Source organism: Schistocerca gregaria, chromosome 11, assembly GCF_023897955.1.
Source record: "Schistocerca gregaria isolate iqSchGreg1 chromosome 11, iqSchGreg1.2, whole genome shotgun sequence".
Classification (NCBI taxonomy): Eukaryota; Metazoa; Arthropoda; class Insecta; order Orthoptera; family Acrididae; genus Schistocerca; species Schistocerca gregaria.
Genome location: NC_064930.1, coordinates 101,307,048 through 101,327,103, shown reverse-complemented (window position 1 = coordinate 101,327,103; position 20,056 = coordinate 101,307,048). Strand labels below are relative to the sequence as shown.

General features: G+C 46.3%; 1 protein-coding gene across 1 annotated transcript in view; it reads left to right on the top strand.

Annotated features, from left to right (window-relative positions):
* The first annotated feature begins 8,226 nt into the window (after positions 1 to 8,226).
* The window catches only part of LOC126295324 (uncharacterized), a 175,291-nt gene continuing 163,461 nt past the window's right edge, over positions 8,227 to 20,056 (top strand). The window contains exon 1 of the mRNA XM_049987787.1: positions 8,227 to 8,384. Within this exon, the coding sequence (XP_049843744.1) occupies positions 8,240 to 8,384 (145 nt within the window). The 5' untranslated portion in view covers positions 8,227 to 8,239. The remainder of the gene's footprint in view (positions 8,385 to 20,056) is intronic.

The window sequence follows — 20,056 nt, the reverse complement described above, 5'->3', positions numbered from 1 at the left end:
CGGCGGTACGTCCACCCGGCCTCCTGCATGCCCACTATACGCCCTCGCTCAAAGTCCGTCAACTGCACATACGGTTCACGTCCACGCTGTCGCGGCATGCTACCAGTGTTAAAGACTGCGATGGAGCTCCGTATGCCACGGCAAACTGGCTGACACTGACGGCGGCGGTGCACAAATGCTGCGAAGCTAGCGCCATTCGACGGCCAACACCGCGGTTCCTGGTGTGTCCGCTGTGCCGTGCGTGTGATCATTGCTTGTGCAGCCCTCTCGCAGTGTCCGGAGCAAGTATAGTGGGTCTGACACACCGGTGTCAATGTGTTCTTTTTTCCATTTCCAGGAGTGTAGTTAGGAAGGGCTTGGCCTCGTGGCGACGCTGTATTTCTGAATTTTTATCATTAATTGTGTGAGAGAAGCAGCTAGAGATGCGAGATAACGTATGTTGCTCGATGAGCAACGTCGTAAAGACAGTAATGCGTTACAAGGGTTTCAGAGCGACGGCCAACGGCTGGGGACGGCGTCTGCGGCGGTGACGGTACTGAAGACGGCTCCAGCTGGCAGGTGCGGTCCTCCTGGAGCGAAAAGCGGCAGCGTGGACTCCTCGGGGGGGGGGGGGGGGGGGGGGGGGAGGGGGGGGGGAGGCGGAAGGCAGCAGCTCCTGAAGGCGATGACGGCAGCGATGAGGCCACGACAGTCTGTGAGATCACACACGTACAATTATTCTCTGTGAGCAAGTTGTAACCTCCCCCTCATTTATCGACCTTATTGACGCTGAAAAATTAAACCGCGTGTACCCAATGGAAATTTGGGAAAAGCAATCGTCACCGAAGTTAATCTGTCGGTAAAGTGGGAGGAAAGGTTTACATCTTGATGAAGGGAAAAATGCAAATGAAACAGGTGGAAATTAATTTTGAAAAGGGGTAAAGTTAATAAAGAAAGTAAGTGTGCGGCCGTTACGTTAACGATTAATGCGTGAAGCGTTCTGTGAATTCTAAAGTAAAATTCAATGTACCGACTTGACAGAAAATCCTAGGAAGTTCTGCTCTTACGTTAAATCAGTAAGTGGCTCGAAACAGCATATCCAGACACTCCGGGACGATGACGGCATTGAAACAGAGGATGGCACGCGTAAAGCTGAAATACTAAACTCCTTTTTCCAAAGCTGTTTCACAGAGGAAGACCGCACTGCAGTACCTTCTCTAAATCCTTGCACAGACGAAAAAATGGCTGACATCGAAATAAGTGTCCAAGGAAGCAACTGGAATCACTCAACAGAGGAAAGTCCACTGGACCTGACGGAATACCAATTCGATTCTACACAGAGTACACGAAAGAACTTGTCCCCCCCCCCTTCTAACAGCTGTGTACCGCAAGTCTCTAGAGGAACGGAACGTTCCAAATGATTGGAAAAGAGCACAGCTAGTCCCAGTCTTCAAGAAGGGTCGTCGAGCAGATGCGGAAAACTATAGGCCTATATCTCTGACGTCGATCTGTTGTAGAATTGTAGAACATGTTTTTTTGCTCGAGTATCATGTTGTTTTTGGAAACCCAGAATCTACTCTGTAGGAATCAACATGGATTGCGGAAACAGCGATCGTGTGAGACCCAACTCGCTTTATTTGTTCATGAGACCCAGAAAATATTAGATACAGGCTCCCAGGTAGATGCCATTTTCCTCGACTTCCGGAAGGCGATCGATACAGTTCCGCACTGTCGCCTGATAAACAAAGTAAGAGCCTACGGAATATCAGACCAGATGTGTGGCTGGATTGAAGAGTTTTTGGCAAACAGAACAGAGCATGTTGTTATCAATGGAGAGACGTCTACAGACCTTAAAGTAACCTCTGGCGTGCCACAGGGCAGTATTATTGGGCCATTGCTTTTCACAATATACAGAGAAGTTGCAGCATTAGAAAATTGTAGCGAAATGCAGGAAGATGTGAAGCGGATAGGCACTTGGTGCAGGGAGTGGCAACTGACCCTTAACATAGACAAATGTAATGTATTGCGAATACATAGAAAGAAGGATCCTTTATTGTACGATTATATGATAGCGGAACAAACACTGGTAGCTGTTACTTCTGTTAAATATCTGGGAGTATGCGTGCGGAATGATCTGAAGTTGAATGATCATATAAAATTAATTGTTGTTAAGGCGGGTACCAGGTTCAGATTCATGGGGAGAGTTCTTAGAAAATGTAGTCCATCAACAAAGGAGGTGGCTTACAAATCTCTCGTTCGACCTATACTTGAGTATTGCTCATCAGTGTGGGATCCGTACCAGAACGGGTTGACTGAGGAGATAGAGAAGATCCAAAGAAGACCGGCGCGTTTCGTCACAGGGTTATTTGGTAACGGTGATAGCGTTACGGAGATGTTTAACAAACTCAAGTGGCAGACTCTGCAAGAGAGGCGCTCTGCATCGCGGTGAAGCTTGCTGTCTAGGTTTCGAGAGGGTGCGTTTCTGGATGAGGTATCGAATATATTGCTTCCCTCTAATTATACCTCCCGAGGAGATCACGAATGTAAAATTAGAGAGATTCGAGCGCGCGCGGAGGCTTTCAGACAGTCGTTCTTCCCGCGAACCATACGTGACTGGAACAGAAAAGGGAGGTAATGACAGTGGCACGTAAAGTGCCCTCCGCCACACACCGTTGGGTGTCTTGCGGAGTATAAATGTAGATGTAGAACTAGCGGTAATTAGATATTTGAGATTTGGGGGAAAATACGGTCGCCAGTCCTATGGACAATTACTATAACAACTGAGAAAGTAAGGTCATTACACTTATAATTAGCACTAGAAGCGTGGCAACTGAAGGTTGACACGTGTAGTGTGAAAACTGAAAGTTTTTCAGAAGTAATAACTTTCGCTACACTCTGACTTAATTATGTAAAAGGATTAATAAAACCGGAAAATTGAAAGTTAATTTAGTGACTGAAATTAATAGTGAGCTTTGTTTGTGAAGCACATCGAAATTCAGTAAAATACGGTTAGTCTTGGGCTATCTCAACAATCATTTCAAAAGCTACTTAAATCTACGCAATTTAGAAATAAGAGATTTAACTTTGAACTTCAATTGAATGATTCTGAACAATTGACAATAGCAAAATTTAGTACGTACCAAGCTGAGCTGCAGTCACAGGTAAGCTAAAATACGGTAACAAAACTCGCACTCTTAATTTGTGCTCGTGTAATCTAAATATTGTAGCCAGCTATGACTACCTTAACTGAACTTTGAAATTAAAGCAGTGAAATCGAATGATATTACTTTAATACTGGCGTTTGAATTTCAACGACACTCGGGTTCATTCCAGAAAAGGAAGGGACCCTGCTTGGTAATGCAACTGGGACAACGAGCAACAAAGGTTCGTGCTACGTTGCTGTGAATTAGTGAGAAAAATTTAACAGTTTGAAAAGCTGAGGTCTGCCACACAGTTCTAAAACTGTACGTGCTTCAGGTCTTCCTTGTTGGTTGATTGAAGGTTTGAAGTCGTCGATCGAGGAGGTGGCGACAGTAACTCATTGTCGGCCGTCGCTGTTGCAGAAGCTGGATGTTGGCGCACCTCCTTCTCGACACGGCCACCAGGCGAAACGAGCTCTTGATGTGTGCCAGCTAACGCTCCCGTCCGCGACACCGTGTCAGAAACTAACATAGCACCTCGAGCGCAATTACATGCTGCCAAACCCCTGAAAGCGCGGCAACTCGCGGGAGCGTCACACAACACACCTGCTCCACCGCCCTACTCCAGCCAGACTCCCCTCTGCCCGCGCTCCACGCGACAGAGTTAACACTACCAAAGATCCTAAACATTTTGGTTCTCCACACGACCTATCGATGTATTCGTTCGACAGCATAGTTTTTCCTAGGCAAGACCCAGCGTAAAATACAAATAATATTTACAAAACACACCAATTATTCATCGACATGGATGTATATATATATATATATATATATATATATATATATATATATATATATATATATACAAATAGTAAAACAATTACAACATATAAAGGCACAGAAATGTTATATATTCAGATAACAAAATAAGGAAAACAATTTATAGTACAACAGATGGAAATAGGAGTGTATGCATGTCCGGCGTTACAAAGTGGATCCAGATCGATGACACTGACGAATTTCATTTGAAGATATAGACGATTCGCCACGAAGTACTGGAGCGAGTAAATAGCATATTTCTCTACAAATATACAAGAACCAACATTTGCTTACAAAATACAAACGATGGACTAGGAATTTCTATTTCTTGAAAACGAGTTTTACCTTAAATACTCCCCCTCAAAAGCTGAAAACATGAAATAAAAGGAAGCCTTGTTTCCCATCCCAACTGCTCCTGACAGTAACAGATGGCTGCACTGTGGAAAATCAGTGCTCTCTGCCACCAGTACATGTCTGCACAATAAAATCGATTATTGTTTGATCTGGGTACTGCAACTTCTTACCATCACCAGTAGACCACTGTACAGTGAAAAAAGCAAACACACTGAGAAAGGAATAATTTTACACAGGTAAGATTGCCAAAATTCTAAAATGTCTGCAAAATATGTAAGCACCGCAAGAAGTGTTACGTTTACACCGAGTCTCCAGGACCTATTTCAGATTAATAAATAAAAAAAATACGCTCTATGACTCGAATCAATTGACGTCATGTCACAATATTGGAAATTTCCTCTGTGGTGTAAGTAAGTTGATTTCTGAATAGACACACATACTCCAGATTAGTGCCCAAAATTGGGAACTATGTGCCCCTCCCCCCACCCTGCTAGAGTTCCATGTACAATAACAGCTGAAATTTTAGATCTCTGGCCTGATATTCTATATAGTAAAAACAGCCTGACCAAGCTTATAGCCGGCCACAGTGACCAAGCGGTTCTAGGTGCTTCAGTCCGGGAACGCGCTGCTGCTACGGTCGCAGGTTCGCATCCTGCCTCAGGAATGGATGTGTGTAATGTCCTTAGGTTGGTTAGGTTGAAGTAGTTCCAAGTGCTAGGGGACTGATGACCTCTGATGTTAAGTCCCATAGTGCTCAGAGCCATTTGAACCATTTCAACCAAGCTTATAAAAAATGGTGCAAATGGCTCTGAGCAATATGGGACTTAACTTCTAAGGTCATCAGTCCCCTAGAACTTAGAACTACTTAAACCTAACTAACCTAAGGACATCACACATATCCATTCCCGAGGCGGGATTCGAACCTGAGACCGTAGCGGTCGCGCGGTTCCAGACTATAGCGCCTAGAACCGCTCGGCTACCCCGGCCGGCCCAAGCTTATAACAGCAGAAAAATACGTGTTAGCTAAAGTACAACGTGGGGCAGGCAAATATGCAGATTGTATATAATTAATTACGCGGAATCTTTGTATAAGTCATAATGCACAAAGAAAGCAAATACGAAATTCTTTTCAAGCACCATTTCAGGAGAGACAGAGATACTGTCAGTCAGTAAAGAATATAATCGATGATATTAATTGAAAGTTATTGCTGTTATTGCAAATAAAACAGCTCTACGGGAGACTGTCTAAATAACAGCAGTTGGCAATTAAAAGGCTCCCTAAAACCTATATAGACCGTATTTTTCCCGCATTGTAGGCCGAGAAATGAACAGGAGTCCAGTGTGATGGTCCTCAAACCGGCGTAGCGCGATTACCGACTTGTGACACGGACAGTTATCCTCGTGGAAGGTGCCATCGATTATGGGGAAGACGTCATTCATGAACGGCTGGTGGTGGCGAGCTACAATGTTTCTGAAGGCAACAGGTGTCACAGTGCATTCGAAGAGTACCACCTATCCTATGGAAACCTAGGTGAGTACTGCCTGTAGCATTGTATTTGCCCAACTGACTTGTGTCTGGGGTGCAATGCACGTTCCGACCAGCCGTTCACCTGGATGACGTAGCATCCACAATCGACCGTCGATCTGTCGACACGTTTCCATCGATCCACGGTCGAATCTCGACGGTATCGTAGCCAATAACATCATAATTCGTGACGTGGCTGGGTCAATATGGAGACACGAAAGAGTCGTCTGCTGCAGCGCTGCATGTTCATAAATATTTACTGAACGGCGTGCGGCGAAACACTTGTGACAGCAACGCAAGTTGTCTGCCACAGTCCAGCAATGCAAAGCGGCCAGCCCACCGACCTCCACCTCCTGCGATGAGGCGCGGACCTCCAGCACTTTGCTCCCTACTCGTGGTGAGGCTGTCCTTCGACAAGTGTTCGTAGATCACGACAGTAGCACGTGGACAGCCGACCAGATTCGTCGCTTACGAGGTGCTCGTTCCCACACACTGGACCATTACAATCTGCTCTTTGTCAAACGACTTGCGTGTGAGTGGCCACGGGGTCGTCGAGATCTGACGGTCGATCGATGGAAACCTATCGACAGATCGACCGTCGATTCTGGACTCGACGTCATCCAGGCGAACAGCTGCTCGAAACATATATTGAGCCTCGGACACAAATCAGAGCGGCGAATCTAATATTACGGGGACAGAATGATGATGACAACGCAACACCCAGTCCCGGAGCGGAGAATCTCCCCGGACCCGGCCGGGAATCGAACCGGGCGCCCTGCATGTCAGCCAGACGCGCTGGCCACTGAGCTAAGCAGGCGCACAGCGGTGTATTCTCAGCACGACACGTTCAGCATCAGTCACTGTGACCAGCAAATTTCGTTCTACGAGGGCTATGCTGAAAGTTTTTAGCAGAATTTGTGAAAAAAAAAAATTATGTGCAGAAAGACGCTTACAACTCTTCAAAATACTCTCCATTATCATGTATACATTTTTCCATTCTCTGAAACCACTTAGAAAATATGTTAGTCCAAGCTTCTTTTGGGATGTCACTTAGTGCGGTCTCGTACGCTGCAGTGACCTCTTCATCTGATGAAAACCGCTGCCCTCGAATTTTTTTCTTAGTGTTAGGGAACAGAAAGAAGTTACAGGGGGCCAGGTCAGGTGAATAGGGGGGATGGGGTAACACTCGAGCTTTTTCCTTCTTCAGAAAGTGCATCGTTCTGGCAGATCCTGTGCGCAGATGCATTGTCGTGTTGCTGCAGAAGGTGCCCACTCTGGGACTTTGGATGCTGTGACTTCCATGTGACGATGACTTTTGGAAGACAGTCGTTCACGTTCCATTCAGCATTGACTGTACGACCTGTGTATAAGGTCACAAAGGTGAGATGCCCGATCTTTGTGAAAAAATTGCCACCATCTTTTTTCCAGATCTCCAGCTTCGTCGAACTTTTGAGGGTGGTTCCTACCCTGGAAAGCAGCACACAGAAGACTGTCTCTTCTTTTCAGGGTCATAAGCGCAGACCCACGTTTCATCACCTGTGACAATATTGTAGGTGTCTTGGGACTTCCCTCCATTGAATTTTTTTCGAGCATGAAACGGCACAAGTCCACTCTCGCCTCCTTTTGGCTTTCTGTCAGGGAATGTGGCACCCAACGGGCACATCTCTTAGTAAGGCCTGAGTGACTATGAACGATGGTCTGTGCTGCTGTTGACCCAATATTTAGGGTCCCTTCAATGTCGCAAAATGTAAGATGTAGATTTTCTTTGATCATTTTCCTCACAGCAGCAATGTTTTCAGGAGTCACAGCTGTTGCTGGCTGACCGGGACGAGGTTCATCTTCAATTGACTGCCGACCCCTCGAAAACTCGCGAAACCGATTTCCAACTGTGGCTCTAGAAGGGGAAGCTTGAACAAAAACTGGCAGCAAAGAAAAATGGCTTTCTCCGGCACTTTAACCGTTTTTATAATCGTAAAAAATGACGACGCGAATGTCGCGGCGCGACAGCTCCATCCTGCACCGTCTCTGACTCAGCACTGCGGATCACCACTAGCCAGCGGCTACACGCGCACGTCCCAAGGTCGAAAAACACCGCGCTTTGGAATGAAAACAACCCCACTCCTCGTACATTAAGAGCAGCTACATACCGGTAGCGCCGGCGATATTTGCGTCGAAACTGTGAACCGGTACTGCTGGACATCGCCCACAGCTCTGCTGTCGTCCTAATAAGGCGCGGCAGACCTACACCCGTGTGCGTCAGTGTGTTGGCGGCTGGTCACCCTCGCAGGAGGAGGGAGTACAGCTGCGAAGCAGACGCGGGACGCCGCACTTCCTGTGGTTTCATCCATCCGGACGCAGGACTTCCTGCCGCTATACTGGGCCCGCCGTCGCCGCGCGGCCCGCACTGCCTGAGCAGGCAGCCATGTTGCCAGCCGCGCCGCTGCTGCTCCTCCTGGCCGCCAATGGCACTTGGCAGCTCGACTGCGTGTGCAGCCGCATCGGCCGCGCCCCGGAGCGGATCAGTTACGGCGAAAAAGTGCTGCAGAGGACGTACTGCAAGTATATCCGTGAGTACTCCTTCGTCCAGTCCGGAACCTCACGACGCTATCCGCCACGCGCTGCCGAACCCCTGAGAGGCGGTTTTTATTGCACGTACTGTCACGCAAGAGTATAAATCTTCCTCAGCCTGACACTCAAGGACGGCTTCGCTCATCAAGAAACGGCACTCAATTTTAGGTCCATCGTCTGCGTCCAGCCTTTTGCGAGCGAGAAGGTGTAGCGTTGTGCAATTTGGAAAGGCTGTATGTCAGTCACCCATATCTCCTCACTGGGCTCCAAACCAACTCCAGATCTGTGTGATTCGCATAGTTGGTTAGATGTTCCATACATAATTTTATTGATTCTTTTATAGGAATGATATGTTTGCTGGATATGTGTGCATGATTACTATTGATATAAAACAACGTGTAATTTCTGAGTCTTACTCATGCAACTTCACTTAGAAACTATGTGCCTCTCATAACTTGTTTTGCCGGACGGTATGGCCGAGCGGTTCTAGGCGGTTCAGTCTGGAACCACGCGACTGCTACGGTCGCAGGTTCGAATCCTGCCTTGGTCATGGATGTGTGTGATGTCCTTAGATTAGTTAGGTTTAAGTAGTTCTAAGTTCTAGGCGACTGATGACCTCAGATGTTGAGTCCCATAGTGCTCATAGCCACTTTCTACCATTTTTTTCATATATTCATCAAACGTCTGATTATTCCAATAATTAAAGACAGAATGTGTAGCAATAGCCACGATCTTTCAGAGACAGGAGGGCTCATTCACATGCATTAGGCGTCTCTTTAATAACTGAAGCCACTACGCAGCACTCGTATCTGGGCACAAATGATGATGATGCTTGGTTTGTGGGGCACTCAGCTGCCCGGTCATCAGCGCCCGTAGAAAGTCTCTATCTTTAAAAAGTCCAATCTCTATACGTTCACGAATGATGATGATGATGGTGAAATGATGAGGACAACACAAACACCCAGTCACCGGGCAGAGAAAATCACGTCGGCCGGAGTGGCCGAGCGGTTCTAGGCGTTACAGTCTGTAACCGCGCGACTGCTACGGTCGCAGGTTCGAATCCTGCCTTGGTCATGGATGTGTGTGATGTCCTCAGGTTAGTTAGGTTTACGTAGTTCTAAGTTGTAGGGGACTGATGACCTCAGTTCAGTCCCATAGTGCTCATAGCCACTTCAACCATTTTTTTCATATATTCATGAAACGTCTGATTATTCACATAACTAAAGACAGAATGTGTAGCAATAACCACGATGTTTAACAGACAGGAGGGCACATTCACATGCATTCGGCGTCTCTTTAATAACTGAAGCCACTACACAGCACTCGTATCTGGGCACAAATGATGATGATGTTTGGTTTGTGGGGCACTCAGCTGCCCGGTCATCAGCGCCCGTAGAAAGTCTCTATCTTTAAAAAGTCCAATCTCTATACGTTCACGAATGATGATGATGATGGTGAAATGATGAGGACAACACACACACCCAGTCAAGGGCAGAGAAAATCACGTCGGCCGGAGTGGCCGAGCGGTTCTAGGCGTTACAGTCTGTAACCGCGCGACTGCTACGGTCGCAGGTTCGAATCCTGCCTTGGTCATGGATGTGTGTGATGTCCTCAGGTTAGTTAGGTTTACGTAGTTCTAAGTTGTAGGGGACTGATGACCTCAGTTCAGTCCCATAGTGCTCATAGCCACTTCAACCATTTTTTTCATATATTCATGAAACGTCTGATTATTCACATAACTAAAGACAGAATGTGTAGCAATAACCACGATGTTTAACAGACAGGAGGGCACATTCACATGCATTCGGCGTCTCTTTAATAACTGAAGCCACTACACAGCACTCGTATCTGGGCACAAATGATGATGATGTTTGGTTTGTGGGGCACTCAGCTGCCCGGTCATCAGCGCCCGTAGAAAGTCTCTATCTTTAAAAAGTCCAATCTCTATACGTTCACGAATGATGATGATGATGGTGAAATGATGAGGACAACACACACACCCAGTCACCGGGCAGAGAAAATCACGTCGGCCAGACTGGCCGAGCGGTTCTAGGCGCTTCAGTCTGGAACCGCGCGACTGCTACGGTCGCAGGTTCGAATCCTGCCTCAGGCATGGATGTGTGTGATGTCCTCAGGTTAGTTAGGTTTACGTAGTTCTAAGTTGTAGGGGACTGATAACCTCAGTTCAGTCCCATAGTGCTCATAGCCACTTTCTACCATTTTTTCATATATTCATGATATTCATGAAACGTCTGATTATTCCGATAACTAAAGACGGAATATGTAGCAATAGCCACGATCTTTAAGAGACAGGAGGGCACATTCACATGCATTAGGCGTCTCTTTAATAACTGAAGCCACTACACAGCACTCGTATCTGGGCAGAAATGATGATGATGTTTGGTTTGTGGGGCACTCAGCTGGACGGTCATCAGCGCCTGTAGAAAGTCTTTATCTCTACAAAGTCCAATATCTATACGTTCACGAATGATGATGATGATGGTGAAATGATGAGGACAACACAAACACCCAGTCACCGGGCAGAGAAAATCACGTCGACCGGAGTGGCCCAGCGGTTCTAGGCGTTACAGTCTGTAACCGCGCGACTACTACGGTAGCAGGTTCGAATCCTGCCTTGGTCATGGATGTGTGTGATGTCCTCAGGTTAGTTAGGTTTACGTAGTTCTAAGTTGTAGGGGACTGATGACCTCAGTTCAGTCCCATAGTGCTCATAGCCACTTTCTACCATTTTTTCATATATTCATGATATTCATGAAACGTCTGATTATTCCGATAACTAAAGACGGAATATGTAGCAATAGCCACGATCTTTAAGAGACAGGAGGGCACATTCACATGCATTAGGCGTCTCTTTAATAACTGAAGCCACTACACAGCACTCGTATCTGGTCACAAATGATGATGATGTTTGGTTTGTGGGGCACTCAGCTGCCCGGTCATCAGCGCCCGTAGAAAGTCTCTATCTTTAAAAAGTCCAATCTCTATACGTTCACGAATGATGATGATGATGGTGAAATGATGAGGACAACACAAACACCCAGTCACCGGGCAGAGAAAATCACGTCGACCGGAGTGGCCCAGCGGTTCTAGGCGTTACAGTCTGTAACCGCGCGACTACTACGGTCGCAGGTTCGAATCCTGCCTTGGTCATGGAAGTGTGTGATGTCCTCAGGTCAGTTAGGTTTACGTAGTTCTAAGTTGTAGGGGACTGATGACCTCAGTTCAGTCCCATAGTGCTCATAGCCACTTTCTACCATTTTTTCATATATTCATGATATTCATGAAACGTCTGATTATTCCGATAACTAAAGACGGAATGTGTAGCAATAACCACGATGTTTAACAGACAGGAGGGCACATTCACATGCATTCGGCGTCTCTTTAATAACTGAAGCCACTACGCAGCACTCGTATCTGGGCACAAATGATGATGATGCTTGGTTTGTGGGGCACTCAGCTGCCCGGTCATCAGCGCCCGTAGAAAGTCTCTATCTTTAAAAAGTCCAATCTCTATACGTTCACGAATAATGATGATGATGGTGAAATGATGAGGACAACACAAACACCCAGTCACCGGGCAGAGAAAATCACGTCGGCCGGAGTGGCCGAGCGGTTCTAGGCGTTACAGTCTGTAACCGCGCGAATACTACGGTCGCAGGTTCGAATCCTGCCTTGGTCATGGATGTGTGTGATGTCCTCAGGTTAGTTAGGTTTACGTAGTTCTAAGTTGTAGGGGACTGATGACCTCAGTTCAGTCCCATAGTGCTCATAGCCACTTTCTACCATTTTTTCATATATTCATGATATTCATGAAACGACTGATTATTCCGATAACTAAAGACGGAATATGTAGCAATAGCCACGATCTTTAAGAGACAGGAGGGCACATTCACATGCATTAGGCGTCTCTTTAATAACTGAAGCCACTACACAGCACTCGTATTTGGGCACAAATGATGATGATGCTTGGTTTGTGGGGCACTCAGCTGCCCGGTCATCAGCGCCTGTAGAAAGTCTTTATCTTTACAAAGTCCAATATCTATACGTTCACGAATGATGATGATGATGGTGAAATGATGAGGACAACACAAACACCCAGTCACTGGGCAGAGAAAATCACGTCGACCGGAGTGGCCCAGCGGTTCTAGGCGTTACAGTCTGTAACCGCGCGAATACTACGCTCGCAGGTTCGAATCCTGCCTTGGTCATGGATGTGTGTGATGTCCTCAGGTTAGTTAGGTTTACGTAGTTCTAAGTTGTAGGGGACTGATGACCTCAGTTCAGTCCCATAGTGCTCATAGCCACTTTCTACCATTTTTTCATATATTCATGATATTCATGAAACGTCTGATTATTCCGATAACTAAAGACGGAATATGTAGCAATAGCCACGATCTTTAAGAGACAGGAGGGCACATTCACATGCATTAGGCGTCTCTTTAATAACTGAAGCCACTACACAGCACTCGTATCTGGGCACAAATGATGATGATGTTTGGTTTGTGGGGCACTCAGCTGGACGGTCATCAGCGCCTGTAGAAAGTCTTTATCTTTACAAAGTCCAATATCTATACGTTCACGAATGATGATGATGATGGTGAAATGATGAGGACAACACAAACACCCAGTCACCGGGCAGAGAAAATCACGTCGACCGGAGTGGCCCCGCGGTTCTAGGCGTTACAGTCTGTAACCGCGCGACTACTACGGTCGCAGGTTCGAATCCTGCCTTGGTCATGGATGTGTGTGATGTCCTCAGGTTAGTTAGGTTTACGTAGTTGTAAGTTGTAGGGGACTGATGACCTCAGTTCAGTCCCATAGTGCTCATAGCCACTTTCTACCATTTTTTTCATATATTCATTAAAGGTCTGATTAATCCGATAGCTAAAGACAGAATGTGTAGCAATAGCCACGATCTTTAAGAGACAGGAGGGCACATTCACATGCGTTAGGCGTCTCTTTAATAACTGAAGCCACTACACAGCACTCGTATCTGGGCACAAATGATGATGATGCTTGGTTTGTGGGGCACTCAGCTGCCCGGTCATCAGCGCCCGTAGAAAGTCTCTATCTTTAAAAAGTCCAATCTCTATACGTTCACGAATGATGATGATGATGGTGAAATGATGAGGACAACACAAACACCCAGTCACCGGGCAGAGAAAATCACGTCGACCGGAGTGGCCCCGCGGTTCTAGGCGTTACAGTCTGTAACCGCGCGACTGCTACGGTCGCAGGTTCGAATCCTGCCTTGGTCATGGATGTGTGTGATGTCCTCAGGTTAGTTAGGTTTACGTAGTTCTAAGTTGTAGGGGACTGATGACCTCAGTTCAGTCCCATAGTGCTCATAGCCACTTCAACCATTTGTTTCATATATTCATGAAATGTCTGATTATTCACATAACTAAAGACAGAATGTGTAGCAATAACCACGATGTTTAAGAGACAGGAGGGCACATTCACATGCATTAGGCGTCTCTTTAATAACTGAAGCCACTACACAGCACTCGTATCTGGGCACAAATGATGATGATGCTTGATTTGTGGGGCACTCAGCTGCCCGGTCATCAGCGCCCGTAGAAAGTCTCTATCTTTAAAAAGTCCAATCTCTATACGTTCACGAATGATGATGATGATGGTGAAATGATGAGGACAACACAAACACCCAGTCACCGGGCAGAGAAAATCACGTCGGCCGGAGTGGCCGAGCGGTTCTAGGCGTTACAGTCTGTAACCGCGCGACTGCTATGGTCGCAGTTTCGAAACCTGCCTCTGGCATGGATGTGTGTGATGTCCTCAGGTTAGTTAGGTTTACGTAGTTCTAAGTTGTAGGGGACTGATGACCTCAGTTCAGTCCCATAGTGCTCATAGCCACTTTCTACCATTTTTTTCATATATTCATTAAAGGTCTGATTAATCCGATAGCTAAAGACAGAATGTGTAGCAATAGCCACGATCTTTAAGAGACAGGAGGGCACATTCACATGCATTAGGCGTCTCTTTAATAACTGAAGCCACTACACAGCACTCGTGTCTGGGCACAAATGATGATGATGCTTGATTTGTGGGGCACTCAGCTGCCCGGTCATCAGCGCCCGTAGAAAGTCTCTATCTTTAAAAAGTCCAATCTCTATACGTTCACGAATGATGATGATGATGGTGAAATGATGAGGACAACACAAACACCCAGTCACCGGGCAGAGAAAATCACGTCGGCCGGAGTGGCCGAGCGGTTCTAGGCGTTACAGTCTGTAACCGCGCGACTGCTATGGTCGCAGCTTCGAAACCTGCCTCTGGCATGGATGTGTGTGATGTCCTCAGGTTAGTTAGGTTTACGTAGTTCTAAGTTGTAGGGGACTGATGACCTCAGTTCAGTCCCATAGTGCTCATAGCCACTTTCTACCATTTTTTTCATATATTCATTAAAGGTCTGATTAATCCGATAGCTAAAGACAGAATGTGTAGCAATAGCCACGATCTTTAAGAGACAGGAGGGCACATTCACATACATTAGGCGTCTCTTTAATAACTGAAGCCACTACGCAGCACTCGTATCTGGGCACAAATGATGATGATGCTTGATTTGTGGGGCACTCAGCTGCCCGGTCATCAGCGCCCGTAGAAAGTCTCTATCTTTAAAAAGTCCAATCTCTATACGTTCACGAATGATGATGATGATGGTGAAATGATGAGGACAACACAAACACCCAGTCACCGGGCAGAGAAAATCACGTCGGCCGGAGTGGCCGAGCGGTTCTAGGCGTTACAGTCTGTAACCGCGCGACTGCTACGGTCGCAGGTTCGAATCCTGCCTCGGGCATGGATGTGTGTGATGTCCTCAGGTTAGTTAGGTTTAAGTAGTTGTAGGGGACTGATAACCTCAGTTCAGTGCCATAGTGCTCATAGCTACTTTCTACCTTTTTTCATATATTCATGATATTCATGAAACGTCTGATTATTCCGATAACTAAAGACGGAATATGTAGCAATAGCCACGATCTTTAAGAGACAGGAGAGCACATTCACATACATTAGGCGTCTCTTTAATAACTGAAGCCACTACGCAGCACTTGTATCTGGGCACAAGTGATGATGATGCTTGGTTTGTGGGGCACTCAGCTGCCCGGTCATCAGCGCCTGTAGAAAGTCTCTATCTTTAAAAAGTCCAATCTCTATACGTTCACGAATGATGATGATGATGGTGAAATGATGAGGACAACAGAAACACCCAGTCACCAGGCAGAGAAAATCACGTCGCCCGGAGTGGCCGAGCGGTTCTAGGCGCTACAGTCTGGAATCGCGCGACTGCTATGGTCGCAGGTTCGAATCCTGCCTCGGACATGGATGTGTGTGATGTTCTCAGGTTAGTTAGGTTTACGTAGTTCTAAGTTGTAGGGGACTGATAACCTCAGTTCAGTCCCATAGTGCTCATAGCCACTTTCTACCTTTTTTCATATATTCATGATATTCATGAAACGTCTGATTATTCCGATAACTAAAGACGGAATATGTAGCAATAGCCACGATCTTTAAGAGACAGGAGGGCACATTCACATGCATTAGGCGTCTCTTTAATAACTGAAGCCACTACGCAGCACTTGTATCTGGGCACAAGTGATGATGATGCTTGGTTTGTGGGGCACTCAGCTGCCCGGTCATCAGCGCCTGTAGAAAGTCTCTATCTTTAAAAAGTCCAATCTCTATACGTTCACGAATGATGATGATGATGGTGAAATGATGAGGACAACAGAAACACCCAGTCACCAGGCAGAGAAAATCACGTCGGCCGGAGTGGCCGAGCGGTTCTAGGCGCTACAGTCTGGAATCGCTTGACTGCTATGGTCGCAGGTTCGAATCCTGCCTCGGGCATGGATGTGTGTGATGTCCTCAGGTTAGTTAGGTTTACATAGTTCTAAGTTGTAGGGGACTGATAACCTCAGTTCAGTCCAATAGTGCTCATAGCCACTTTCTACCACTTTTTTCATATATTCATGATATTCATGAAACGTCTGATTATTCCGATAACTAAAGACGGAATATGTAGCAATAGCCACGATCCTTAAGAGACAGGAGGGCACATTCACATGCATTAGGCATCTCTTTAATAACTGAAGCCACTACGCAGCACTCGTATCTGGGCACAAATGATGATGATGCTTGGTTTGTGGGGCACTCAGCTGCCCGGTCATCAGCGCCCGTAGAAAGTCTCTATCTTTAAAAAGTCCAATCTCTATACGTTCACGAATGATGATGATGATGGTGAAATGATGACGACAACACAAACACCCAGTCACCGGGCAGAGAAAATAACGTCGGCCGGAGTGGCCGAGCGGTTCTAGGCGTTACAGTCTGTAACCGCGCGACTGCTACGGTCGCAGGTTCGAATCCTGCCTCGGGCATGGATGTGTGTGATGTCCTCAGGTTAGTTACGTTTAAGTAGTTGTAGGGGACTGATAACCTCAGTTCAGTGCCATAGTGCTCATAGCCACTTTCTACCTTTTTTCATATATTCATGATATTCATGAAACGTCTGATTATTCCGATAACTAAAGACGGAATATGTAGCAATAGCCACGATCTTTAAGAGACAGGAGAGCACATTCACACACATTAGGCGTCTCTTTAATAACTGAAGCCACTACGCAGCACTCGTATCTGGGCACAAATGATGATGATGCTTGGTTTGTGGGGCACTCAGCTGCCCGGTCATCAGCGCCTGTAGAAAGTCTCTATCTTTAAAAAGTCCAATCTCTATACGTTCACGAATGATGATGATGATGGTGAAATGATGAGGACAACACAAACACCTAGTCACCGGGCAGAGAAGATCACGTCGGCCGGAGTGGCCGAGCGGTTCTAGGCGTTACAGTCTGTAACCGCGCGACTGCTACGGTCGCAGGTTCGAATCCTACCTTGGTCATGGATGTGTGTGATGTCCTCAGGTTAGTTAGGTTTACGTAGTTCTAAGTTTTAGGGGACTGATGACCTCAGTTCAGTCCCATAGTGCTCATAGCCACTTCAACCATTTTTTTCATATATTCATGAAACGTCTGATTATTCACATAACTAAAGATAGAATGTGTAGCAATAACCACTATGTTTAACAGACAGGAGGGCACATTCACATGCATTAGGCGTCTCTTTAATAACTGAAGCCACTACACAGCACTCGTATCTGGGCACAAATGATGATCATGTTTGGTTTGTGGGGCACTCAGCTGCCTGGTCATCAGCGCCCGTAGAAAGTCTCTATCTTTAAAAAGTCCAATCTCTATACGTTCACGAATGATGATGATGATGCTGAAATGATGAGGACAACACAAACACCAAGTCACCGGGCAGAGAAAATCACGTCGGCCGGAGTGGCCGAGCGGTTCTAGGCGCTACAGTTTGGAATCGCGCGACTGCTATGGTCACAGTTTCGAATCCTGCCTCGGGCATGGATGTGTGTGATGTCCTCAGGTTAGTTACGTTTAAGTAGTTGTAGGGGACTGATAACCTCAGTTCAGTGCCATAGTGCTCATAGCCACTTTCTACCTTTTTTCATATATTCATGATATTCATGAAACGTCTGATTATTCCGATAACTAAAGACGGAATATGTAGCAATAGCCACGATCTTTAAGAGACAGGAGAGCACATTCACACACATTAGGCGTCTCTTTAATAACTGAAGCCACTACGCAGCACTCGTATCTGGGCACAAATGATGATGATGCTTGGTTTGTGGGGCACTCAGCTGCCCGGTCATCAGCGCCTGTAGAAAGTCTCTATCTTTAAAAAGTCCAATCTCTATACGTTCACGAATGATGATGATGATGGTGAAATGATGAGGACAACACAAACACCTAGTCACCGGGCAGAGAAGATCACGTCGGCCGGAGTGGCCGAGCGGTTCTAGGCGTTACAGTCTGTAACCGCGCGACTGCTACGGTCGCAGGTTCGAATCCTACCTTGGTCATGGATGTGTGTGATGTCCTCAGGTTAGTTAGGTTTACGTAGTTCTAAGTTTTAGGGGACTGATGACCTCAGTTCAGTCCCATAGTGCTCATAGCCACTTCAACCATTTTTTTCATATATTCATGAAACGTCTGATTATTCACATAACTAAAGATAGAATGTGTAGCAATAACCACTATGTTTAACAGACAGGAGGGCACATTCACATGCATTAGGCGTCTCTTTAATAACTGAAGCCACTACACAGCACTCGTATCTGGGCACAAATGATGATCATGTTTGGTTTGTGGGGAACTCAGCTGCCTGGTCATCAGCGCCCGTAGAAAGTCTCTATCTTTAAAAAGTCCAATCTCTATACGTTCACGAATGATGATGATGATGCTGAAATGATGAGGACAACACAAACACCAAGTCACCGGGCAGAGAAAATCACGTCGGCCGGAGTGGATGAGCGGTTCTAGGCGCTACAGTTTGGAATCGCGCGACTGCTATGGTCACAGTTTCGAATCCTGCCTCGGGCATGGATGTGTGTGATGTCCTCAGGTTAGTTAGGTTTACGTAGTTCTAAGTTGTAGGGGACTGATAACCTCAGTTCAGTCCCATAGTGCTCATAGCCACTTTCTACCACTTTTTTCATATATTCATGATATTCATGAAACGTCTGATTATTCCGATAACTAAAGACGGAATATGTAGCAATAGCCACGATCTTTAAGAGACAGGAGGGCACATTCACATGCATTAGGCATCTCTTTAATAACTGAAGCCACTACGCAGCACTCGTATCTGGGCACAAATGATGATGATGCTTGGTTTGTGGGGCACTCAGCTTCCCGGTCATCAGCGCCCGTAGAAAGACTCTATCTTTAAAAAGTCCAATCTCTATACGTTCACGAATGATGATGATGATGCTGCAATGATGACGACAACACAAACACCCAGTCACCGGGCAGAGAAAATCACGTCGGCCGGCGTGGCCGAGCGGTTCTAGGCGCTACAGTCTGGAATCGCTTGACTGCTATGGTCGCAGGTTCGAATCCTGCCTCGGGCATGGATGTGTGTGATTTCCTCAGGTTAGTTAGGTTTAAGTAGTTGTAGGGGACTGATAACCTCAGTTCAGTGCCATAGTGTTCATAGCCACTTTCTACCATTTTTTCATATATTCATGATATTCATGAAACGTCTGATTATTCCGATAACTAAAGACGGAATATGTAGCAATAGCCACGATCTTTAAGTGACAGGAGGGCACATTCACATGCATTAGGCGTCTCTTTAATAACTGAAGCCACTACGCAGCACTCGTATCTGGGCACAAATGATGATGATGCTTGGTTTGTGGGGCACTCAGCTGCCCCGTCATCAGCGCCCGTAGAAAGTCTCTATCTTTAAAAAGTCCAATCTCTATACGTTCACGAACGATGATGATGATGGTGAAATGATGACGACAACACAAACACCCAGTCACCGGGCAGAGAAAATCACGTCGGCCGGAGTGGCCGAGCGGTTCTAGGCGCTACAGTCTGGAATCGCGCGACTGCTATGGTCGCAGGTTCGAATCCTGCCTCGGGCATGGATGTGTGTGATGTCCTCAGGTTAGTTAGGATTAAGTAGTTGTAGGGGACTGATAACCTCAGTTCAGTGCCATAGTGCTCATAGCCACTTTCTACCATTTTTTCATATATTCATG